The 24,685-nt window shown below is 43.6% G+C and overlaps 3 protein-coding genes across 7 annotated transcripts; all 3 read right to left on the bottom strand.

Moving 5' to 3' along the window:
• Window positions 1-3,472: 3,472 nt before the first annotated feature.
• On the bottom strand, window positions 3,473-11,938 carry s100w (S100 calcium binding protein W). 4 transcript variants are annotated; one of them, XM_070551188.1, is made up of 4 exons: window positions 11,903-11,938; window positions 4,175-4,466; window positions 3,813-3,974; window positions 3,473-3,735 (listed from the first exon to the last, which is right to left on the bottom strand). In XM_070551188.1, the coding sequence occupies exons 2-4, from the start codon at window positions 4,310-4,312 to the stop codon at window positions 3,547-3,549; spliced, it is 489 nt and encodes a 162-aa protein (XP_070407289.1). In that variant the 5' UTR covers window positions 4,313-4,466; window positions 11,903-11,938; the 3' UTR covers window positions 3,473-3,546. The 4 variants fall into 4 exon arrangements, with proteins under 4 accessions (XP_070407289.1, XP_070407290.1, XP_070407291.1 ...); XM_070551189.1 differs by having other exon boundaries at window positions 4,175-4,289; window positions 11,903-11,934; XM_070551190.1 differs by lacking the exon at window positions 11,903-11,938 and adding an exon at window positions 9,269-9,287 and having other exon boundaries at window positions 4,175-4,289.
• Window positions 11,939-20,010: 8,072 nt separating this feature from the next.
• Window positions 20,011-21,516, bottom strand: s100a10b (S100 calcium binding protein A10b). 2 transcript variants are annotated; one of them, XM_054741167.2, is made up of 4 exons: window positions 21,029-21,516; window positions 20,606-20,703; window positions 20,340-20,494; window positions 20,011-20,229 (listed from the first exon to the last, which is right to left on the bottom strand). In XM_054741167.2, the coding sequence occupies exons 3-4, from the start codon at window positions 20,475-20,477 to the stop codon at window positions 20,065-20,067; spliced, it is 303 nt and encodes a 100-aa protein (XP_054597142.1). In that variant the 5' UTR covers window positions 20,478-20,494; window positions 20,606-20,703; window positions 21,029-21,516; the 3' UTR covers window positions 20,011-20,064. The 2 variants fall into 2 exon arrangements, with proteins under 2 accessions (XP_054597142.1, XP_054597141.1); XM_054741166.2 differs by lacking the exon at window positions 20,606-20,703.
• A 1,124-nt stretch (window positions 21,517-22,640) lies between these two features.
• krtcap2 (keratinocyte associated protein 2) lies at window positions 22,641-24,478 on the bottom strand. The gene is made up of 5 exons (XM_015950428.3): window positions 24,320-24,478; window positions 23,659-23,813; window positions 23,422-23,485; window positions 23,181-23,247; window positions 22,641-23,096 (listed from the first exon to the last, which is right to left on the bottom strand). Exons 1-5 carry the CDS (start codon window positions 24,321-24,323, stop codon window positions 22,976-22,978), a joined length of 411 nt encoding a protein of 136 aa, XP_015805914.1. The 5' UTR covers window positions 24,324-24,478; the 3' UTR covers window positions 22,641-22,975.
• Window positions 24,479-24,685: the final 207 nt, after the last annotated feature.

Raw genomic sequence — 24,685 nt, forward strand, 5'->3', positions numbered from 1 at the left:
CGAAACGTTTCCATATTGAGAGCTTTTACTTCAGAATCGGACTTGGAGATGATTATCCATGCTTTTATTTCCTCTCGTTTAGATTACTGTAACTCTATCTTTACTTGTTTTAACAAATCAGATGTCAGTCGTCTCCAGTTGGTCCAGAACGCTGCAGCAAGGCTTTTAACAGGAACCAATAGAAGGGCTCACATAACACCGGGTTTATCTTCTTTACATTGGCTACCGGTCAAGTTTAGAATTGATTTTAAAATTTTAGTTTTGGCTTTTAGAGCTCTTAATGGACAAGCTCCAATATTTATCAGACCTTTTAATGCCTCACTCTTCTACGGTCCTCGGGTCAGAACCTACTGAAGGTCCCTAAGACCAGATTTAAAACTAGAGGGGACCGGTCCTTTCAAGCTGTAGCTCCCAGACTTTGGAACGCCCTGCCCTTGTTTCTTCGTGTGGCCGACTCTGCTGATTCTTTTGAAAAGCAGCTGAAGACACTTTTATTTAGACAAGCTTTTATGTAAGTTGACCTTGTGCTCCTGTCCTGTTTTGCCTTTTATGTATGTTGTGAAGCACTTTGTGACTTTATCTGTGAAAAGTGCTATATAAATAACTTTTACTTACTAATGTTGAAGGTGTTTTAGAGAACAACAGGTACGCATGACCACTTCCTTCATAGCACCTGCAGAAAAACATTTCTGGAGCCGCCGCTGCAGCTGCGATACGACTAAACACTCATTAACACGTGGGACGACTACAAACGTTTTCTGCAGGACGGCGGTTTGTTTTTCCCAGCTCTTTGTCTCTGTGTGTACTAAAGGTGATCGTGTTCCATGGCTGCCGGTTCTTTTCCTGGTTGAGGAAGAGCAAACAAGGGCGTTGGCCTTCCCTCGCACCACGTTCGTATGTGCAGCCCTGCAGGTCGTTCCCGCTGCCGGCCCGATCGCAGGTGTGCACTTTTGTTATGTCATGGATTTCCATAAAATCTTAAGCAAATGCACGCAAATGGATTTTCCTTTTCAGCTCACAGATGGAGCAGGAGCGAGAGAAAGCTAGTGCCTTCCCGTGCCCTTGGGTTTCATGCAGCGCGGCAGCAGGGAGGTGTGAAAATGTCACACTCCTTCAGCGCTTTAGCGGAGGAGTTCAAAAATGTGGCCCTTCAGCGACAAGAAGACACAGAGTGAATAAAAACCAAAATTGCACTTTTTTTTCATTTGCTTTTAGATTACGATGATCAGAGGTGATGAAAATCAATCGTTTATCCACTCGTATCCACTTCCTGTTGTTTCAGCTGAACGATTTGCTGAAACGAACAGGAATTGAATTGGAAAATCACTAACGTTCATTCTAAGTGTCGTATCGCTGCAGTTAGTTCAGATTTTTGATAAAGCAGGAAACAAAAACTATTCGTGTAACTAAGTGCAACCTGTTGTGCAAGGTTTCCTATTGGACGGTGAGAAATTTTACACTCAGAAGTACTTCAGCCCTTTTTAATATTTCCTAACGTTGATTACTTATGGTGGCCGTCTTTAATTTGTCTTGTTTGACTCCAAATGCTAACCACTCCAGATGCACTGAAGATTTTCAGAGCCTTCAACAGAATCCGTTGGCTGGTTTATGAAATATTCAGCAGACGCCACGGTTTTCTTCTGTTTCGGCAGCAGATGATGAAAATGGAGATGACGGCAAAATGACTGCAGTCATTGTGGCTCAGCACGGCGGCCTGATATGAACCTTCAGTGGGTTTTACTTTTCAAACGGATTGTTTGACTCATCCTTGCTTCTGCTGCTCTGTTTTCAGCAGACTGGTAAAACACTGCCCTCATCTGGCAGGAAGGAGGAACAACATCTGCAGCCAGGCAGTTTTTTATGAAAATAAATCCATAAAAATCTTATTATCATCCACAAGATCTCCATCATGTCCAGTAAACTTTGCTCACAGCAAAAGGATTTTCACTTTTGTTTTCATTCAAATGAGAACTTGTTCATGCACGTTTCTCCTCTCTCTCTTTCTGCTCCGTGAGCGGTATTCCTCTCTTTTGAGTTGTTCCTTCACCCGTCTCACCTTAGCTTGCAGTTGGCGGCTTTATCGTTTCTTATCAGATGAACTGGACTGTTGATTCTTTCCCAGGAGCGTGTGTGTGATACTGTAAATGACACGTTTAATCATTCATCACACCGTGGTCCGTGTGTGTTCTCTGGCCTTCCACACACTCATCTGTCCATCCTTTCATTCATCTGAGTAAAACTGAAGTCGCACAGGCAGCTGTGAGCTCTTTGGTCACAAACCTTGTGAGGGATCTCCAAAGTCGAAGTTACAACAACAACTTTAGTCACAGTTTGGATCCTCGTCCAGCTCTCAGCGCTCGAGGCTTTCTGGATTTAAGAACCTGCACAACCTGTCCTGTAAGTCTGCTTTCTGTTCAGACCTTGTTTAACCCCGCCTGACTGTCAGTTGAAGCCAATATGAACACACACACACACACACACACACACACACACACACACACACAAATACATGCACACACACACAAACACACACCCACACACATGTGCAGACACAGGGACACACTTGCACACACACACACACACACACACACACACACACACACACACACACACACACACACACACACACACAAATACATGCACACACACACAAACACACACCCACACACATGTGCAGACACAGGGACACACTTGCACACACACACACACACACACACACACACACACACACACACACACACACACACACACGCACACACACAAATACACACACACTCATACATGCACACACACACAAACACACACCCACACACATGTGCAGACACAGGGACACACTTGCACACACACACACACACACACATGCACAGGCGCACACACACACACACACATGCACTCGCGCGCACACGCACACAAACACACACACACACACACACACACACACACACACACACACACACACACACACACACACACACACACACACACACACACACACACACACACACCCACCCTGCCAGACGGTGTGTTCCTGTAGTTTGTTTGCTCGTGTTTACCTCCGCCTGCTGCTGAAGGACAGAAACAGGAGATGATGTAAGCTGTGAGTGTTTGTGGATAAATGCTCCACGAACCACCGACAGATGTTAGAGAAACTTCCTGAAAGTTGTTTTCTTACTGCGCTTCGGAGCAGCTCCGTGAGCGGTATTCCTTTCCTTCGCCCGTCTCATCCCTGCTCCGTTTGTGAAAGCGACTCTTTAAATCCCAACCAGGCTCCTAAACTCACAGACAGCAGACAACTTCATCAATGACGCTTTAAATGTCTTTGCTAGTTTTCATGCAGCGTGTTGGGAAGAACGTTTACTCCCGTTTGTTCCGTTTTGTCTCAATAATGACACAAAACAGTCAGAGCCGCCAGTGAGAGAAAGGATCGTTTCTTTAGAATAACGCGGCGCCGCCACGACAGAAACTTGACCAGTCAGACTTCACAGAGATGATTTATTTAGACACACTTTAGTGCAACAGGAGAGTTTTTTTATTCTTCATCATCATTCAGTCTCCCTGCCCCTCCTCCGGCCCTTTGCCCCTGCCTCTCCGGCCACCTCGGCCCGTCTGCTTGTGGTAGTAGCATTTCGCCAGGTCGCTCACGCATCTACAGAACTCCCGGAAGTTCACCTCGCCGTCGTGATTTTTGTCCAGCATTTCCATGGCTTCCTCTATGTCATTTGCACTGATTTTATCCTGGAAGAGACCATTTAGTCACAGTTAAACAGAAGAAAACTCCCAAAATCAGCTGGCAAATCTTCGTAGCTGCTCACCTTCAGCTCAGGACTCTGAATCTCCTGCTCCAGCAGCTTTTTCAGCTCCTCTTTGTTTAGCTGGCCCTTGTTGCCCTCGTCGTCGGCGTATTGAATAAAAATGTTCACGATGCTTGTGATGACCTGATCCAGACGGGCCATGGTGGATGCTGGATGAAAGGCCTGTGAGGATCAAACAGAAAGTACATTTAAATCCTGGAGAAACTAAACATGCAGCCTTCGTTCAAGCAGCACAGATTTGGAAACACCCTCCTCATTCTTTAGGCTCCCTGCTTTATTATTATTATGGTCTGCTTTTAGATTTCATGCATTCTCACCCCACCTCCCTCCCTTTCTCTCCCCTTCGAGCGGAGAGCACTCACCTGACAGCTTCTGTTCTCCAGGTGAAGAATGGAAACGTCTGTGTCACCAGCTGCAGCTGAAGTCGGGCCTCTTAAACAGTGAACTCGCTGTGTGGCACACACATGCACACGACCCCTCACACACACACACACACACATGCACACACACGCCGTGGTGAGTCATGCCCCTGAAATGTGCCTCACTCCACCCACTTCAGCTCCACGTGTCCTGTCTCTCTGTGGGCTCCCCAAAGGCAGCAGGATATTTGTGTTTGCTGTGGAAGCTGTTGAAAGTAGCTCAGCGCACGCTGGTCTGGAGGAAACAGGTCAGGGGAAAGTTTTTAGGCCTGAATTTTCCCTTTTTTGGGGGGGTATCTGCAGCTGCTTCGCTGCTGCTGCCAAAACAGTCGAAGTGGGTTTAAAAAGTCAGAGCTAACATTGAAGCTACAAGAATGCTAGAAAAGTCTCAACTTCCACTTAAGGTAACACTAAACAGCTTCTTGGCCCTACTGGTGGAAAGTGGAATTACAACTGTCACAAACAACCCTTCTGCAGCCTGCTGTAGCTAGCACTAACAACGAGCTAACGCTAACATGAATCCTCTCTAACACATACATCCTTTGGTGCATCATGTTACCATTCACTTTAAGTGAACGCAGCCTTGGCTAGGAGGGGTTGAAGTCATCAGGTGGTTACCATCCTTCATTGGGTATTTCGACCCCCAACCACAACATCCTCCTGATGGTGGGTCAGCAGTGATGGCCAAGTCACCATATCTTCCCCTCCTGGCCTCGGCTCATTTCCTCTTTCTACCCCACAACCAACAAAAGGCCCTCTGCTGCCTCCCACATTTTATGAGTTACTGACTTCCTATCCCTTCCTGCATGGACATCATTTGGGGGGGGGGGGGACATGTCCCCCCCACTTTTTCCAAAGTCAAGTTTTGACCCCTGCACTTTTTACCATCCAAAAACAATATTACGCTATATTAAACTGACACTGGATGAGCTCTAGGACCAAGCGGAAAACAACCGTTTGTGTTGAAGCCTGTTTCCCATTAGAACATACTGTAAAGACACCCCCCCCCCCCCCACACACACACACACACTTCTAAAGGGAAAACTACATCCATGCCCTCCTGTCACTCCTAATGGGCTCGACACGCGGGAGGCGACATCGCCTCTCCTCCATTCATTTTCAATGAGACGTGCGCGACAAAGCGATAATCGTGGGTCTACCTCCTACTGAGTGAAACGCGAAAAATTTGCGTGTGAAATTTTGCGCTCATGCACATGTCGTGCACTGGCGAAGCAACGACGCGATCCCAGAAAGTTGAAATATTTTCAACTTTTCATCGCTGTCGCTCGGACGAGAACCAATCAACGGAGGTTTCATTCACTGACCAATGAGCGGACAGGATGCTCCGTACACCTCTGAGCAAACATGGAGGAGAAGTAGATACCTGCTGTGACGGATTTCCCAGAACTGTACAATATTTCTACCAAAAAATATAGAGATATTCGCAAAAAGGCCGCAGCGTGGGAAGTTGTTGTAAGATTTCACATAAATCTAGCAGCACCTTGCGAAACATCATATCTACCACTTTTTTAACTCTGAACCGCTTAAAAAACCTTAATTCCCTCCAACCTGACAGCCAATCAAAACAACCGAAGATTCGATTTCGCCATGGCACAGAAAGCGTTGACGGCTTTGCCACTGGCCGCTGCCGCGGGTCGCCTCCAGTGTGTCAGGTAATAAAAGCGACGCGTCGTTGGGTCGCCTGTGCACGACATGTGCACGAGCACAAAATTTCACACACACGTTTTTTGCGTTTCGCTTAGTAGGGGGGAGACCCGCGATTATCGCTTTGTCGCGCACGTCTCATTGAAAATGAATGGAGGAGAGGCGATGTGGCCTCCCGTGTGTCGAGCCTATTAGGCTTCCAATAAAATTCCTTTTTTACTTTTACATCCAGGATCCGCCATGATGCCAACAGAAAATAAACTTATTTTGTCTTCTTGTGTTTTTAGAAACGGTCGGTGAACTGAAAAAGCTAACTGCTAGCCTTTAGTTAGCTACCAGCACAGAAAATATCTAACTGTTTAGCAGGTAACTGGTTAATATGCAAAACCTGCTTAGTGTCGCTCAAAGCTTAAAGTAATATTAAACAGTGGCAGCCCAAGGGGGTGGCCAGGTGGGGGGCCGCAACCACCTATAGAAAAATGATGGCCACCCTACTGTCCCCCTTAGGGAGGACCACCCCCTTAATAAATCACATTCATGTTCCCAAAAACCATGAACATTAAAGCCAATAAATAGATTTATTTTAAGAGTTAAACTTTATTATTTTAGATGAAACTCTAGAAACAAAACCAGCTCTTTGTGTTTTTGTCAGTAGACTAAACTGGACCGTTGTAAACTTTTAAAAGGATGAGCGCTCTTAGCTCCTGATTTCACACCAGTTAAACCTTAGTTCTGAATAATAGATGGCATCATGAAAGACACTCGCTCGTTTGCTGATGTTGAGGACTTAAAGGGGACCAGCGGACCGTCTCCAGCAGAGACACTGAAACGTAAATCCTGCATGGCAGCTTGCAGAAGGATAAATGTTTTTGTTGTTGACGTCCACGCGATACTGTAGATTCGTTTTCCTTCCTCTCTACGGCAACGGGACACCTGCTCGCTGTCATTGAGAGGAAGTAACACAAGCTGGTCAAGGAGTGAAGCGACCCCCCAGCAGGGACCCGTTGGGGGGTAAAAGAGAAGAAGAAAAGAGCTTCCAGTCGGCTGGCTTTCAACGGACGAGTGGGAAACCGAAGGAGTCATCTCAGCTTCAAAAACAGACTCGGCTGCTGTGGAGGTTTAAAGCTCGGTTCTTGTGCACGTTGGTTTGGACCGACAGTTCTGAATATTTCAAACAACAAAATATCTGATGAGACCCCAAAAGAAGGTGTGTGTTTCGGAGTTTGTGACCTGTTTTGAGTGTGGTGTGTTGGCCTGACAGACGAATGAGTTTTGCCTTTATTGAGTCGCGTCACACGCCTGAACATGAGTCACATGGGAGCTACCTCATCACTGGCTCTGGAGCACCAAACATGCCTCTAAGATTCAGGGACCTCCTACTCTTTGAAAGCATTGGTCCGATCTTCAGAAACTTTAAAGAACAAGTCACCCCCAAATCAAATTTTTTTCTGATAAACTATATAAATGTGTGTCTAATCGTGCTGCACGTGTCGTCAATAGTTTAGCACTTTAGTGCATTTTAGTTAAAATTTAATTTTCTGCCTAAAACTGTCAGTGTCGTGCCGTTGTCAGGTAAAAACTCTGCACTGCATTTGAATTTAAATCTGCCATCACTATTGGCTAAGAGGTACCCTAGAACGTTAGCTGGTACCATATGATGTCACAATGCCGTTGTGAGCCTGTGTGTGTGTATTTGTTAGCGGCTCCACCCTCTCGGTCTGCTAGGCAACAGCATTTGTTGTATTTTTCAAACAGGAAGTGGGAGTGGAGTAAGAATCTGGTATCAACTTGTTTTTCTGATAAACTATATAAATGAGTGTCTAATCGCTCTGTAGACACGTTCAGTAAATAGTTTTGCACTTTACTTAATCTTAGTTAAAATTTAAATAATCTGCCTAAAACTGTCAGTGTTGTGCCGTTGTCAGGTAAAAACTCTGCACTTTATTTTAAATTAAATCTGCCATCGCTATTGGCTAAGAGGTACCCTAGAACGTTAGCTGGTACCATATGATGTCACAATGTCGTTGTGAGCCTGTACGTGTGCATATGTTAGCGGCTCCGCCCTCTTGGTCTGCTAGGCAACAGCATTTGTTGCATTTTTCAAACAGGAAGTGTGAGTGGAGTAAGAATCTGGTAGGGGGTGACTTGCTCTTTAAGGTTTAGCAGATTTTAAAGCAGGGCGTGTCATCTGGAAGACCTGACCCCGGCTACAACCGGACGTGAAACGTACTTCCATTCCTATCTACCGGCAGCAAAATGTCACTTCCCAGAAGCAAGGGGACGCTATCACTCTGTTTACAATCTGTGCTTCACGAAAGCAGTGGAACATCTGGAAACTTTCAAAATAAAAGTCACATGCAGAAAATGCACACTACGAAACCTCCGTAGTCAATGTAAACAGAGCAGAAAAGTACACCACCGACATTTTTGGATACATGCAACTGTCTTTCTTCTTGCTTGTGTGAAATTCTGAAATCACACGTAGTGTTGCAATTCTCCCGTGATTTTGTGCCTGCAGGGCCAGCGGCATGGAACACTTTTGCTCCTGTTTTGCGGCTAAATCACTCCTGGTTGGAAGGGAGCTTGCGGTTAAAACGCGTCTAAGCTGCTTTCAGGTCAGGTGGAAAGTCAGCACTAGAGTAGCCTTCATGTCCATCATCAGGGACTCTGGAATAAGATTAGAGGATCATTTTTGTTCAAAATCCTCAAACTAGCTGACAATTTGTTCTGTTTAAGTCATTTTAACTCAGCGTCTTAAATATAAACATACTTAAAAAAATCAGTTTTTAGGTATTTTTCAAGTGAACGGATACAAAGATTAGCAGGAAAAAAACATGTTTGCTTATCTGGTGTAAAGCTGAAGTCTCTCCTTAGCTTTAGTTTAGCCGGTGTTTTATAAAACAGTTGGGATCATTTGGGAACTTTTATGTTTTATTTTGCGTTACACGTGAATGCAACTTTTACTTTATTTGTTTTCCTCGTTTCATTATTTGCCTGATCCTAATCCCATATGTGAATCCTGCCCCCTGGTGGAGGATCTAAGTACTACATGTTCAAAATTACTTTATTTTTTAGTCTCAAATTATTATTTATAATTACACTAATATGTTTTTATTGTTTTTTTTAAATAGACATCTGAATCGACAATGTCTTATTAAAACAAACCTATGTTAAAAATTTCTGAAATTATCTTTGTTTCAACAAAAAGTAAAGATTTTTACCTTACGGTTAATTTTGTTGATTTTAAATTATTATTACCTTACATTAAGTTATGTTCCTTATTGATCACCAGCAGCTTTAGAGTTTTATTGAAGTTTTGGTTTTCGGGTTTGTCGTTTTATTCTGCGCCCAGGCCAAAGGCGGTGGACTCACTAAAACATGTTTTCCTCTCAAAGGAATCTGAAGATGCTTGAGTGCAACACGTCTGCAGAATGTCACGGTTGGACGACACCCTGTGGTAGAAATGACATGTGAAACAACAACCCAGGTCAGGTTTAGCATCAGCGGTAAATCAAGGCAAATAACAGTAACAATTGTTTTTTTAAGTATTCCATGTTGAAAATAATATCATGTCAGATGGTATTTTATGTGGCAAATACGTTTGATTGGTAACCATGGCAACTCTAGTCATGAGTCCCTCATCTTCAAAGATGAGGGACAAAAAAATATTTTATCAGTTAAAAAATGCAAAAAAAAATTTTTTATCACGAATCTCATGTTTGCACAAATAAAAATAAGCTACGCCTAGAGCAGCATATCAGTAAAAATGTGATCAAGAAGAAGAAGAAGAAGAAGAAGAAAATATCATTTCTGTAGCGCCTCTCAAGATAAAAATCACGAGGTGCTTCATAAAAACAAAAAATGTAAAAATATAAAAAAGCATTTAGAAAATGTTTAAAAATATATTTAAAATAAGCAAAAATAGACAATTGTGATAAAAAAATGTTAAGAAAGAGAGAGAGTGAACAGGAAAGAGGGAAATCAGTGGATCCTGAGGAAGGTGGAATAGGTGGGGAGAGCAGAATAAAGAGAGAGAGGTGAAGAAGGTCATACAAAAGCCAGCTTGAACAAGTGAGTCTTCAGCTGCTTTTTAAAGGAGACCACTGAGTCCACTGATCTCAGGCTCAGGGGGAGAGAGGTCCAGAGTCTGGGGGCCACAGCAGCAGATGATCTGTCACCTTTGACCTTTAGCCTGGTGCTGCACAACCAGTAGGCTTTGATCACTGGACCTCAGGGACCTGCTGGAGGTGTAGGGACTAAGAAGATCACCAATGTAAGATGGTGCTTGTCCATGTAAGGCCCTATAGACCAGAACCAGGACCTTGAAATTAGGGCTGTAGCGAAGCTTCGATGACGTCGACGGCTCGATTCTAAAAATTCGTCGACGTCAGATCCGGTAGTCGACGCACCGCGCCCACTTGTTGCATCCCCAGGAGTTTGTAAATAGAGGTGGAATCTGCCTGTTCTTCCTCTAGTTCGCCCTCTTCTCCGCCTTCACTAACATCTCAGCCAAATACCGAAGACCCGGAACAAAGTCCATCCGCTACTAGGTTCCTTTCCTGTTTTGCCCGCCTTCGTTTCCCGGCAACGGACAACAACTTCCGGGGTCAAATGCGCTGCTCCGTCTCTATAGCAGATGTAGAACATCACCGGGAGCGTTTCTCCCTTCATAAAGGAGCTTCTTTCAGACATGAGGAGAGCTGTTTTGGTGGTAGCAGTCTCTCCTCCGAGCTGGTCTGTTTGCTGCTGGGTGTTTTTGGTTTATTTAAACTTGGCAACTTAACGTTGGTAAAGCTACTGTTAGCATTTTCGCTAACCGCTTCTTGCGTTTGGATAAGCTATTACGTTTTGGTTTAGAGTTCATCTTTTTACAATCCAATCCAATTTTATTTATAAAGCGCATTCACAAGGCATTACAACCAAACAAGGCGCTGTACACTAGAAATGTTGGTTAATTAAACAAGCGATATTTAAACATGTTGAACACATATAAAAAATAATAATTTGTGGTACAAATTAATAAATGTCTAAATGTAATAAAATCTCCCTTTTGTTACATTTAGAGTGTTTTGGGTTTTCGGTTTAGTTTAAAATATCACCTTGAGGTTGGTTTAACCGCCCAGTTTAGAGTTTGGACCTTTGGAGATTCTTATTTTGGTCCAAAACCCTGTAATCTTTGCCCAGTGGGACATCCCTAGTTATCTGTACTTTTGTTTTAATTCCCCACAGGCAGAATTAGTTTTATTACTCCCAACCTGTGGATGGAAAGATTTGGTTTTTTGTAGTTGTAAATAAACCCGATCATCATTTTAACTTTTAAATCCCATATTATTGTCCCTTCCTTTTTGCACACGAGCCAAACTCCCCAGGAAGAGTCGTAACACCACTCGCCTCACGCACATAAGTGACCAAAACAAAGCAGCATGGAGACACTCCGTCTCCAACCACCTCTCAGGCAGCAGCCTGCACTCCCAAGTTCTACACGTCACCAGAACATAACCAACCAACACAATAAAAGCAGTGTTATACAAAATGGGAGGCCTGTAGTGTTTTTTTCTCTTACAGTAACAATTAATCAATTTTTTGGAGGAATTTATTAGAGATTTTTTGGTTTTTATTAACTGTGCAATAGAAAAATAATCATTAGATTAATTGTATAAATAGTCATTAGAATAGTCGACTATTCGATAAAATAATCGTCAGAATAATCGTTTTAAAAATAATCGTTTACCCCCAGCCCTACTTGAAATGAACCCTGAAGTTGACTGGCAGCCAGTGAAGCTGCAGGAGAAGCGGGGTGTGATGGCCACATCCATGTCCACACAACGGTGAACGTTAGTACACTCTTGCACTTTTATGATTGCAGTTTGTATGTTTATATTTCTTTGGATTTATTGTTTAGACGGCTAAAATGCATTAGTTCTAATTGTAAGCGCGCACATTTAGTTAACTGCTGTATTTTATGCCTTTCATTTGTTCAATTTAAGTTGATTTGTTTTCTCCTACCGGTGCTGAGAGGTTCTCCACTTCCTGCTTCCTGAGATGGGACAGGCAAACAGTGGTGAAGGGGTTCTGTCAGCTAAATACAGGAGGAGCTGATGGGACCAAACCAATAGCTCCCTGAAGAGGGGACTGAAGGATTTCCTTTAGTTTATTATTTTGTCATTTGTTAATTAATTTAAGTTTGAAGTTAAATAGTTAGGTTTATGGGTTAGGACGTTTAGGTTTATTAACAATCTGACTGTACTGATTTGTGGTTTTGGTTTTAGTTAGTAAATGTTTGTCTAGTAATCCCTATTGCTCGTATGGTCTGATCAGCCAGTGTGTATATATACCCTTGTGTGTTAGGTCGGTTATGGTTTCAGTCAGTCAGTATGTTAAGTTAGAAGTTTGAGTTTCAGTTTGTTTGTTTGTTTGTTTGACCTCTTTTATGAGCTCGAGCTGTTTTTGTGAGGACATTTTAAAACAAAAAGGAAATTAAAGAGTCTATTTTTGGAAATTGCCTGTGTTCCTCCACTCATTTGGCTTGATCCCTCACATGATGTGGGTGTGTTTGGAGGACTTGGTCAGACGCCGAGCACAGGCGTTCTGAACCACCTGTAGACGGTTCAGGGAGGTTCTGCTCAGACACGTGAAAAGAGAGTTACAGTAGTCTAAGCGTGAGGAGATGAAGGTGTGGAGAACTGTCTCAAGTTCAGAGCGGGACAGAACGGGACTCAGCTTAGCAACGTTCCTGAGATGGAAGAAGGAAGAGCCAACAAGAGAACTGACATGAGAATCCAGGGTGAGAGTTGGGTCAAAGGTCACGCCAAGATTCCTGACCGAAGGGAAAACTATTGATCTGCACAAAAAGCCTGCTGGAGACTGAATCCCACCGTTTTAGCAGCTGGGGCTACGTTAGCTCTACTACGTCCGAACGTTGTTAAAAGGCATGAAATAAAATGTTTTAGGCCAATTTAGTTAAGGTAGGAAGGTAGCACTCGATTAGGAGAAGATTTAGGAAGCACGTGGGAGAAATCTCATCAGGTTACCTTTGAAAAACCAACAGCTGGAATTTCTAAGCCAGACTAGAGGAAAACATTCCTCATTTCCAATAATTCCTCAATCTGAGCACATCTGCATGTCCTGACTGATGTTCCTTCTCCTCTTCAGACCAATCCCGTGTTTCTGTGGAAAACTACATATTTTTTACATATCTGCGTTTTTTAATTCTTTGTATATTCTTTCATCCTTAATTCTTGTTGAGAATATACTTTGCTGCAGTGACACCAAACATGGTTGAAGATTCAACTAAAGCAAACGGGTTTTTGTGACAGACTTGTGTCAACAGTTGTAGTTGGTCATTTTAAAACGTGTTTATTTCTATTTAGTTTCTCCATCCATCCATTTTCTTCCGCTTATCCGGAGTCGGGTCGCGGGGGCAGCAGCCTAAGCCCTCTCCCCAGCTTGGGCCAGCCATTCTGGGGGAATCCCAAAGCATTCCCTGACCAGCCGAGAGACGTAGTCCCTCCAGCGTGTCCTGGGTCTTTCCTTGGGTCTCCTCCCAGTTGGACGTGCCTGGAAAACCTCCCCAGGGAGGCGTCCAGGAGGCATCCTGACCAGACGCCCGAGCCACCTCAACTGGCCCCTCTCGACGCGGTGGAGCAGCGGGCCTACTCTGAGCCCCTCCCGGATGACCGAGCTTCTCACCCATCTTGGATGGGTTTCCTTTACCCCCAGTGCATTGCTTTCTACTGAGTAAGGTGTTTACTCAACCAATAAAACACATCTTATCGTGCTTTTTCACAACATCAGATACAGTATGTGGTATGGCATGATAGTTAAAATATAAATATAATTACATAAAATAAGTTAAATAAATTAGAATATAAAATCCCAACAGGTATCAGTAATCCCACGTTATCTGTTTTCAACAGTGCGCGGGTTGTGGCAACCGGAGGCTGCACATAAAACAGGCATAGTTGCTCACTCTGTGTTGACTCCAGTTGGGTTTGGAGAGTGAGACCCACCCAATATGGCGGCATTGCTGTCATGCTCTCCAGCGCCCAATGAGGCGTCTACGTATTCTTCTCTATGGGCTAAGTTCTCTGTGACCTGTTGACATTTCACAGGTTCAGCTTTTGGCTTTAGGAGGCCTTTTTATCTATTATTTATTTATTTTAATTCCTTAAAGAGCAAGTCACTCCAAATTAACATTTTTTTTGCTGAAAAAACTACATAAATGAGTGTCTGATCGTGATGTAGACACGTGTAGACACTAATTTTAGTTCATCTTGGTTAAAATTTAAATGTTCTGCCTAAAACTGTCAGCGATGCACCGTCGTCAGGTAAACACTCAGCACTGTATTTGAATTTAAATCTACCATCGCTATTGGCTAAGAGGTACACTATGATGTTAGATGGTACATTATGATGTCACAATGTCGTGAGTGTGTGCAAGGGCGTCAGTTTGTTGTCAGAATTGCTGGGGACAATAACCATACACTTGAGTGGGGTTTAAAAATTGCTGGGGACAATAAAGTAGGCTAGCACAGGGGTCGGCGGCTCTGGAGCCGCATGCGGCTCTTCCATCCATCTGATGCGGCTCTCTGTGCTTGTAAAATAATGAATGGATATTTAAATAAAATGCTTTATATTTTACTGCATTAATTTTACATCTGTAAGCTAATTCTAAATGTAAAGATTGTCTGCGTAAACCTGAACAGGTCCAACCCGGTCTTACTGTGAGACCGGGTTGACGCGTCACGCTTGTGCGTAATCATATCGGCGCTTCCTGAGCTGGAGGATGTCAGATTCTGGGCTTCTCCTCAGACAGGCTCCTGGATGCGTCGCCACATTGGAGACAGGAACAAGCACTATTCAGCCAAAGTTTCATAATCAGGTGTGGCAGTGTGAGTGTCCTGTCACAGTGTCTCGATAGATCATGTGCCCTGGCTACTTGGCCAAGGAGATGTCCCTTTGGCTGACTGGTTAGAGCGCATGACTCTCACCCGGGAGTCTGGGGATCGAGTCCAGGCCTTCGTTTCTCCACCTTGCCACATATTGACGGATAAACTCAAGGATGTTGGTTCTTTTGAAAGAATTACCCCGACGCGCACTGATGCGCATGGATGAGCTGACATTTTAATCGTTGCGCACATCGCAGAGGTAACTTGATTCCCATCAGAACATCAGAGCTTTATACTGGACACTGTTCAGCGCGGCTCGGAGTGCCCACGGTGGACAGTGGGCTGAAGATCTGAGGGGTTCGCAGCGCAGTACAGAACCGCGGTGCGTGCGATAAGATTTCCTCCCACTGAAGCGTTCTGGAAACCCGGTCTCTCTGAGGGATGTCACTTGTAAAAATGTTCTTTTTATGAAATGATGAAACTTTGGCTGAACAGCGCTTGTTCCCGTCTCTAATATGGAGACGCATTACGCATCCAGTCTGAGGCAGAATAGCTCTTCAGCTCAGCAAGCACCTGTAGAGATATTTGATCACGCACTAAGTTCATGTGGAGCAGAAGCGGTCGGGCCACGGCAGGTGGAACGTTCCTAGCCTACATGAAGTGTAACATTAATATGTTACTGGACACGCTGGTCTGGTTGGTTAGACCAGTGTTTGAAGTGGAAAACACACACACACACACACACACACACACACACACACACACACACACACACACACACACACACACACACACACACACACACACACACACACACACACACACACACACACACACACACACACACACACCAATTAAAATAATGCTGATAGCGTGGACTAGAAGACAGGTGATGGTTTACGTATTTAAATGATGATCAGGCTGCTGTAAAATGTAATCTCCATCCACATCCAGACACAATTATCCTCTATTCTTTCTCTATTTGCTCTGCTTTTGTCTGGGCTGACGTAGCTGATGGTGCGCGGCGCGCCTAGTGGCTGTGATGCACATTTTACGCATTTGGAGAGGTGGGCTGGAAGCTTTGCTTTCACTGGAAGATGGTCCACTTAACGCACGGGTGTAGACTACATATTAATGACAAATGAATGAAAATTAAATTGGGAGTTTTTACTTCATATTTTAGAAATAAAAATGACGGGGGAACACATTTATGACGTCTTTTTAAACAAAATTTTCTAGTGCGACCTGCCTGCTTCACTTAAGTCACTGCTTATTAAGGTCCGTCCAGAATTACCGTGGCCCCCCCAAAAGTGAAAACCTGGCGCCGCGCCTGTTATAAACCTCTGCAAATTATTGTTCTTCACTTGATCAAACTCAGACTTTGTACAGCTAATGTCAAGATGTAAAATTATGAATTCAGTCGAGCTCTTCCGTCCCTCCTTCTCCTGCTCTCCTGGAAACCCGACATCGGCTGTCAGAAGCGGAGGTGAAGAAGGAGATGAGGCCAACAGAGTGAGTGCGACATAAAGAAACCAGACTGGTGTGGAGGTGAGCAAAACAGCTGGAAAAGTGTGGGTGTTGAATCCCCCACGGATGCGACGCCCATGCGAGCGACCGGTACCTGCTGCTGTCACCTGTTGTGGGCAGCTCTCTGCTGTCTGAGGGTAGGCCCCGCCCACAACGCTGCGTCTGCTGTGGCTCCCCGTATTTTCTTTACTGTGGGAAACGGGTAATAATGGCTCTTTGATGGGAACAGGTTGCCGACCCCTGGTATAAGATCTGAGCTGGTAAAACAAAAATCCTCATCAGCAGGCTTTTTTTAAAGTGGGGGGGGACACAGCTGCCAATCACAAATTTTGCCGGGGACATGTCCCCGGCGTCCCCGGTTAAAATGACGCCTATGAGTGTGTGTGTTTGTTAGCGGCTCCGCCCTCTCGGTCTGCTAGGCAACAGCATTTGTTGCATTTTTCTAACAGGAAGTGGGAGTTGAGTAAGAATCTAGTCGGGGGGGGGGGGGGGGACACCTTCAAATCAACTTATTTTTTTCTGATAAACTATATAAATGTGTCAGTGGCGTGTCCAGATCTTTTAAAATGGGGTGGCCCAGGTGAGGCACAGCTTTGTGCATGGGTGGCACCAATGGTTATGCTTTTTTTGTTTTACCCCCAAGCCTTTTGTGGACAATGAAAAGACTATTTAAAGGTAAATTAGTGTGTTAGCACCTGGGGTGGCCAATCAGATTCCAAGGGTGGCATGTGCTACCCCAGGCCACTCCCTGGACACGCCCCTGAAATGTGTGTCTAATCGTGCTGCAGACACGTGTAGTCAGTAGTTTTGCACTTTGGTGCATTTTAGTTAAAATTGTAATTTTCTGCCTAAAACTGTCAGTGTTGTGCCGTTGTCAGGTAAAAACTCTGCACTGCATTAGAATTTAAATCTGCCACCGCTATTGGCTAAGAGGTATCCTAGAACATTAGCTGGTACCATATGATGTCACAATGTCGTTGTGAGCCTGTGTGTGTGTGTGTGTGTGTGTGTGTGTGTGTGTGTGTGTGTGTGTGTGTGTGTGTGTGTGTGTGTGTGTGTGTGTATTTGTTAGTGGCTCCGCCCTCTCGGTCTGCTAGGCAACAGCATTTGTTGCATTTTTCTAACAGGAAGTGGGAGTTGAGTAAGAATCTGGTCGGGGGTGACTTGCTCTTTAACTATTAACTGGACATAGAAGCGCAAGTCAGATAGATGAAAGCTTCTGAGAAAGCTGCAGTCTGCTGATCAGATTAAAATCTTACAAAAGAAGCCTTTTCTCTCCAGCTATAAAGAAATGAAGGATTCTTCTGGACTTTTATTCTCCTCCAAGCCTTAAAAGGATCCTGAGAATATTGCTTTTCCCAAAGATCAAGAGAGCTTCCAATGCTGCGGCACCAAAAAGTAAAAGTATGAAATTCCTCTGCCTGTGATTTAATCTCTGATGCCTCTAGCTGACCGACTCCAGAAGCAGTGGCGGCTGGTGAAAAATATTTTTGGTGGGGCTGTGCTATATTTTTTTTAAACAAACTTGTGCTTTCTGAGCTTTGTGCACAACTTCACTATTTCCTGAATTAAGCACAGCTCTTTTATTTCCTGTCTTACATCATTGGACAAACTGATTCATCCAGGTGTGTCTGACTATTGGACCGCTGCCTTGCGGACCAAGGTTGAAAAATACTGCATTAAATTGCACATAAAATAACACGACCATAAATGGTAAATAGGCAATGCAAGAGGCAAGTAACAAAAACATTTTGTTTAATTTCAACATTTGAGTGAAAACCAAAAATTATGAGCAGGTCACTGTTACAGTAATGGTAGTAAACACTACTTAGACAAAATGCCAGAAATTTACACTGTTAAATATTTCTGGAGTGTTGTGCCAAGGTCAACTTTATACAAAGATCAAGTGTGTGTGTGTGTGTGTGTGTGTGTGTGTTACCTCATTTGTACAGAAATTTTGCCCTTCTGTCCTTCTGAGTGGCAAAGCTCTCGATGAGCTTTTTACTGAAGTCAGGAATGTTTGTGACAAGCTTTTTTTTCCATGGAGAGCATGGCAAGAGCATTCAGCCCATCCTGTGTCATGGTGTTCCTCAAGGAAAGTCTTAATCCTCTTTAAAGTAGATAAATAAAAAAACAACAGATAAGTACATAGGAAACACTTTCATAGGAAATAATGTCATCAGTATCCTCTTACAAATGTCATATTTCCCAGTTTTTGGGACAATAAAACATTTCTGATTCTCAATGAGATGTTTTTACATTTGAGGTAAAAACATCTAATTGAGAATCAGAAAAGTTTAATTGTCCCAAAAGCTGGGAAATTTGTTTGCTGCAGCAGAAGTGTAACAAGTAAAATGGAATCAGATTGATGTATGCACAAATTTACATGAAATACACATTTACGTGATTAAATATGTATAATAGGTATGTGTGTTGAAATTAGCTTTTACAGTTATTGCACATTAAACATGTTATTAAACAAATGTCCCGGTTTGTGGGACAACCAAGGATTTCTGATTCTGATTGTCTTGTTCACAGAAATTGTACAGCTTACCTCTGCACCCAGCTGCTGTTGTTCCCTGCATGGCAACGTTAGCTCTGCTGCCTAGCATGGCTAGCTTCACCGTGTTGTTGTCCATGTGTGCCCGGGATGACTCGTGTTTCTTCACCTTCTCAGAAAAATGTTTCAGGTCTGTAACTCCTGACTCATCCATGCCTTATCTGTCCCAGCCGTTTTGAATAACAAACACGGAAAGCAAAATAACGCATTAGCGTGATTGCATCCAGCTAGCCACTGCTTCCTGGTGTACCAATTTCGGGAGAAGCGTGGTGTGTACAGTTTACCCTTCTCCTTCTCCTGCTGGCTTATCTTTACGTCGGGCTGATCTGGTCTAAGCTCTTTGACATTAAGTTTTTCCACCATAGTTCTCCTCTCGAACGGATACTGGAGAAGACCGAACTGAATTCAGTGGCTGATGAGGTCCGGTATCCATGCTGGTTGTAGTCACCGGCAGCGTCCATGTTACATCTGCGTCACGACCAAAAACGACTCTGCCGAGTTCTACCGAACACCAACGAAACCTTTGGCGGTAGCTCCATCGCCCATCATGCTTCTGAAACGTTCTGAAACAACGTCGACGCTGATTGGATACATTCCCATTCCTACCCTTTGATATTCTTGTCAGCAATTGGACAACTGGTCCCGTCTTGTTTCGGCGATTGAAAAACAGCACACAGCCTCCACCTCTCGGCAAAGATCGGCAGAGCCCGGCAGAGACATATATATATATATATATATATATATATATATATATATATATATATATATATATATATATATATATATATATATATATATATATATGATTTATTTTTGTTACAAAACACATAATTAACTTAGAATATGTGATTATTGTTAATTTTATTTATTTATTTTTTTAAATAAAAATTAAAAACACGGGAAAACTGGGAGGGCGGCGCCCTATCGCCCTCTACTGGCCAGCCGCCACTGCGAAGGATTTATCGGCATGTCGGGTATGAGATGTGAACCTGCCAGGTCTCCCAGTGCTTCAGAAGCTTTTTCCTAAATCTTCATCTAAACTAAAACAACTGCACGTGTTCAAGAAATCCGTTTTTCACCAAAAAGCTTCATGAAGAGATTTGCTCATAAAAAGCTAAATGAATCCAACAAACATCGAATTTAGTCAAAGGTCATATTTATTGGGTCATAAACTCTCCTCTTTGGTGAACTCTTCACTTCTTGCCCTTCTTGCCTTCGTTGGCCAAACTGTAATGTTTCTCACAAGCGATCGTGAGGCCGGCGACGAAGGGCACGAACTCCTCAAAGTCCAACTCGTCATCCTTATTCTCATCCAGGTCCTTCAGGATGGTATCCAGCGTGTCCGGGTTCTTCTGGCTCTGGATCAGAGTCGGCACACGACATGAAGTCAGAACAAGGGCGGAGATAAAACATGCAGCAGCAGGTCCGGCTTCAGGACACGGGTGGGTGGGTGGGGGTCGGTCCTTACCTTCAGGAAGGTGGGCAGCTCGCCCTCGATCAGCTTTTTCAGCTCCTTCTTGCTCAGCGTGTTCTTGTTGCCGCCCTCTTTGGCGTAGCGGTGGAACACGGTGATCAGGGACTCCATGGCTTTCTCCAGGTCAGTCATGGCTGCAGGAGTTTCGTCTGAAAGGAGGAAAGAAAAAAAAGAGGAATGGAAACTTTCTGCGTTCTCATTTCTTCTGTTGATTTCACAGCTGAACTCCTGCAGCACACTTAGAAACTCAAAAATCTTACTTTTCTTATTTATTTACACCAGATGAAGTGACTGAAAGGTGAGGAGGGTGTCTTTCACACCAGCTCAGGCTTTAGTGAGGAGGTGGGCGTTGGTCTTACTGGCACACAAAGCAAATTCTTTAGGACTCACATCATCTTCTGGCTCAGAAACTTCCATCATTACCCCATTTCTCCTCTTTCTCTAGACTTCACCGATTTAGTCTGAGCAAAATGTGGCATTTAAAGCCTCGTGTGTGTGTGTGTGTGTGAGAGAGAGAGAGAGAGAGAGAGAGAGAGAGAGAGAGAGAGAGAGAGAACTTCTCTGGATAACACTGAACTACCCGGAGGGACGACACAAGACTCGGTCCTACATAACTCCCCTCAAGCTGCAACAAACACAAAGGAGAACGGATTCTGGAGCGTAAAAGTTGCTGGGATTCTTACCAGATCGGGATGTTGGAGGAGCTCTGAGGTGCAGAGACGAGTGCGGTGGCTGGCTGAACGTTTATTTTAGTGGTTTGGAAACGCCCAACACGATGTGGAGGAAGAGGGAAGGAGAGGGAAAAAAGGAAAACTCCTCCTCGTGCTTTCCCGTTGAACACCGAGTCTGGGTCCCGAGTGCACACGAGGAAGGAGGCACACCTTCCTGTCCCGAGTCTCACGCTGTTTCAGAGTCAGACGCTCAGCTCTGTGCTGAAGTCATTTTTATTGTTAAATCTTCCAAACAGCCAGACTTTTGGTCATGAGTCTAGTACATGTTCATTTCCAGATGTGTTTGTTAGGACATCCAACTCTGACCTTTGACCCCTTCAGGCAGAAGACCCTAAAGAGAGGAACCTGCGACATCGACACATTCTCGTTTATTTGCTGCATTGATTAAAACAAAAAAACAGAAGATAACCGCTTGACTCAGTTATGGAGCTTCTCTGCTTGTTTCAGGTCTTTGCAGGATCTGTTTCTCCTAAAAATGTGACTGTAAGACCTTATTCATCAGCTAAAGGCGTAATTTAGCCCTGGCATGTTTGCTTTTCAGCACTTTACACCGTCACCATCAAGGACTGAATGGAAAACAGGCAAAAAGGCAGCAGAGGTCTTCAAAAAGACTCGTATTACTATAAACGGACGATTTAAAACCATAACAAACTAAAGCTTTTTGTCCACGTGTGGTTCTTAAAGAGCAAGTCACCCCCAAATCAACTGTTTTAAAGAGCATTTAACCATATTCTGCTTTTTTTCCAACATGTTTATCTTCTGAACTGGGTGACTTGCCCCTACCCCCTACCAGAGTGTTACTCCACTCCCACTTCCTGTTTGAAAAATGCAACAAATGCTGTTGCCTGGCAGACCAAGAGGGCGGAGCCCTTAACAAATACACACACACATACGCTCACAACAACATTGTGACATCATATGGTACCAGCTAACGTTCTAGGGTACCTCTTAGCCAATAGCGATGGCAGATTTAATTTCAAATGCAGTGCAGAGTTTTTACCTGACAACGGCACATCACTGACAGTTTTAGGCGGAAATTTTTAATTTTAACTAAAATGCACTAAAGTGCAAAACTATTGACGACACGTGTCTGCAGCACGATTAGACACACATTTATATAGTTTATCAACAAGTTGATTTGGGGGTGACTTGCTCTTTAAAGTTTCTCGTTTCCCCTTTAACCACCTCTTTCATCACATTTACCCATCACTCAGTGTTTTTACTCAGATTCACACAAACAGTTACACACAGACCTTTAAAACAACAAAAGTCTCATTTTAAAACATTCCTCAACGTTCCCAGGAGGCTGCATCCTGCTCCTTCAGAGGTTCGGGTTTTGTTTAAGGCATTCAACGTTTTAGGAACAGGCTACTCCTCAAGAAACCAAAGTCATTTAGGACGAATTTCTCTTAAATCCTTACAAATAAAACCTAACCTGGGTAACACTTTTGGTACAACGCCTGCAGAAAAGATCACTTCAACACGAAACAAGCCTTCATCACTCATGCCGGGACTAAGATTTTACTAAAACATCCAGGTTTTGTGGAGGAAAGAGAACACAAAGTCTTTTCTAAAGTTTAATTACAAAATGAACAAAAACAAAGCAACCTTTACCCGACACTGTTGGACGTATAATATACCAGGATGTACGAATCTCTCTACAGCCATCTGAGCTGAGGAAAAGGACTGATGGGACTGTAAAGGATTATGTCTAGATTGATTTAAGGCCGCACAAGAAGCCGAGGGCACATTTCAAAATCAATGTAGAGGGAAAAATGTGTCATTTTGTGGTAGCCAACCACTTTAAATGTGGTTCACCAATTTAACTTTGCCAAAACAGAGTTTCAGCAACACCTGGATCTTATCGATTTATTGAAAGAAAAGTGAGACTGGATATGATCAGTTCTTCCTTTTGATCTTGCTGGCAGCTTTGGCCGGAGGAGCTGCAGGGACGGCTGCTTGGTAGAGGGCGGCGGATATTTTGTTGATGTAAAACAAAGCGAAGAGGGAGAAAATCAGGCTGGGTGAAGAAAAGAGGCAAAATGTTAGGAAACAGCTTAAATATGCAGCGTTTTAGTTGTGAAAGGGGGGGGGGGTCACTCACCAGGTGGTGACACACACGCGATGCACCAGGCCAGATGCAAACAGCGACAGGCACAGACAAACCAGAACTGCAGAAATAGGAGAACGCAGCCAGAATATCAGAAAATGTTCTACCTGTCATGGTTAGAAATGACTAACTGCAGAACAAGGATCGTGTGACATTAAAGCTTAAACAGTTCTGAAGATAAACATGTTAGATAAAAGCAGAATATGGTTTATTTCGCCACACTGCCATCACTTACCCTCTGGGAAGACCTTGGCTTGGAAGCCTTTTCCAAATACCAGGTTTTCTAGATTATTGAAAGCCTGACAAACGCAGTTAAGGTGCAGCAACCACAATGAAATCTGTGCATTTAAAAACACACACGAGAGTGTTGGTTTGTTGTAAAACAGAACTCGATCTGAGCTCCACCGACAGTCATCCATTTCCACCAAAGCCGGTACGATTAATAACCGCCACGGTTTGATCTGAAGGATACGGTGAGGGAGCAGATGAAGAGGACTGAGCCCAGGAAACCTCCCAGGATGGTGAGCCACTCAGTGGATCCCAGCTGTTTACTGAACATCTGCATTCCAGCAAAAACCAGCACTGACAGCAGGCTGGAGAGGACTAGAGAGGTTCCTGTGTTCACCGCTGGAAAAAAGACAGAGAGAAAAACAACATCAGTCGTGAAATGTTCGTAAAACGATGCATTTTAAGTTATAATCGTGGATTTTACAAGATAAACTTCTAAATGTGATCTAAACTCCGCTACGGCTGGGCCTCTCATTGTTATTTAGGGGAAGTATTTTATTAGCATTTTCCTCTTTGCTTAAAAAAGTCATTTAAAATTTAATTTCTGCTCGCTCTTTACGCCACGTCAGTGTTCGCACGTAAATGTTTCCCACCTACCTGCTAGCTTCGCAACGAACAACACATTTTTAGTCAATACACACAATTTTATTAACGCACAAAATAAATCCAACAAAAAATAGTTCAATATTTTAAAGCTACGTGACATTAACTACAGCTAGCTGGGTTCCTAGTCACCATTTCAGTTTATTTAATTCGTTTAAATGTTAGCTAGCTGTTAGCAGCTCAAAATGTTCCAACGTTTAAAGGAACCCCGCTCGTAGAAAAACATTCAATAAAACACATACCCATAACCCGATGTTTAATCTTTTTTCTTGCAGTCAGATAAAACCAAAATGAGAAGTTTTTACTTCTCAATCAGAGCGAGAAATTCCACCGGTGCTAGGAACAAAAAGGTCTCACTCACCCGGAAGGGTTATTAGGAGGCACCGATGGGCGGAGTCATGTCATTCTGTACCAATCCCCGTAATCACACCTGTTTCTGGTTGTTTAAATAGTTTAGTTTTAGTCCGCTTTCAGCAAAAATGTAGATAAAGACAGAAAGTGCGAAACTGTTCTAGATTTAAAACTGCTGAGGTGAAGTGGCTCCAGAGCCTCAGAGACAAAAACTGGGAAACAATAGTCAGAACCACCAGAGGACACAAAACATTATC

This window comes from Nothobranchius furzeri, chromosome 5, assembly GCF_043380555.1.
Source record: "Nothobranchius furzeri strain GRZ-AD chromosome 5, NfurGRZ-RIMD1, whole genome shotgun sequence".
In the NCBI taxonomy this organism is placed as follows: domain Eukaryota; kingdom Metazoa; phylum Chordata; class Actinopteri; order Cyprinodontiformes; family Nothobranchiidae; genus Nothobranchius; species Nothobranchius furzeri.

Coding starts and splice junctions, on each gene's coding strand:
- s100w (XM_070551188.1), bottom strand. CDS start 4,312: ATGTGTGTGTGTGTGTGTGTGAGGGGTCGTGTGCATGTGTGTGCCACA. Junction 3,975..4,174: donor TGGAGAACAGAAGCTGTCAG/GTGAGTGCTCTC, acceptor TGATCCTCACAG/GCCTTTCATCCAGCATCCAC. Junction 3,736..3,812: donor TTCAGAGTCCTGAGCTGAAG/GTGAGCAGCTAC, acceptor GGTCTCTTCCAG/GATAAAATCAGTGCAAATGA.
- s100a10b (XM_054741166.2), bottom strand. CDS start 20,477: ATGACTGACCTGGAGAAAGCCATGGAGTCCCTGATCACCGTGTTCCAC. Junction 20,230..20,339: donor AGCTGCCCACCTTCCTGAAG/GTAAGGACCGAC, acceptor ACTCTGATCCAG/AGCCAGAAGAACCCGGACAC.
- krtcap2 (XM_015950428.3), bottom strand. Junction 23,486..23,658: donor TCTTCATCTGCTCCCTCACC/GTATCCTTCAGA, acceptor TGCGTTTGTCAG/GCTTTCAATAATCTAGAAAA. Junction 23,248..23,421: donor AGCCAAGGTCTTCCCAGAGG/GTAAGTGATGGC, acceptor CTATTTCTGCAG/TTCTGGTTTGTCTGTGCCTG.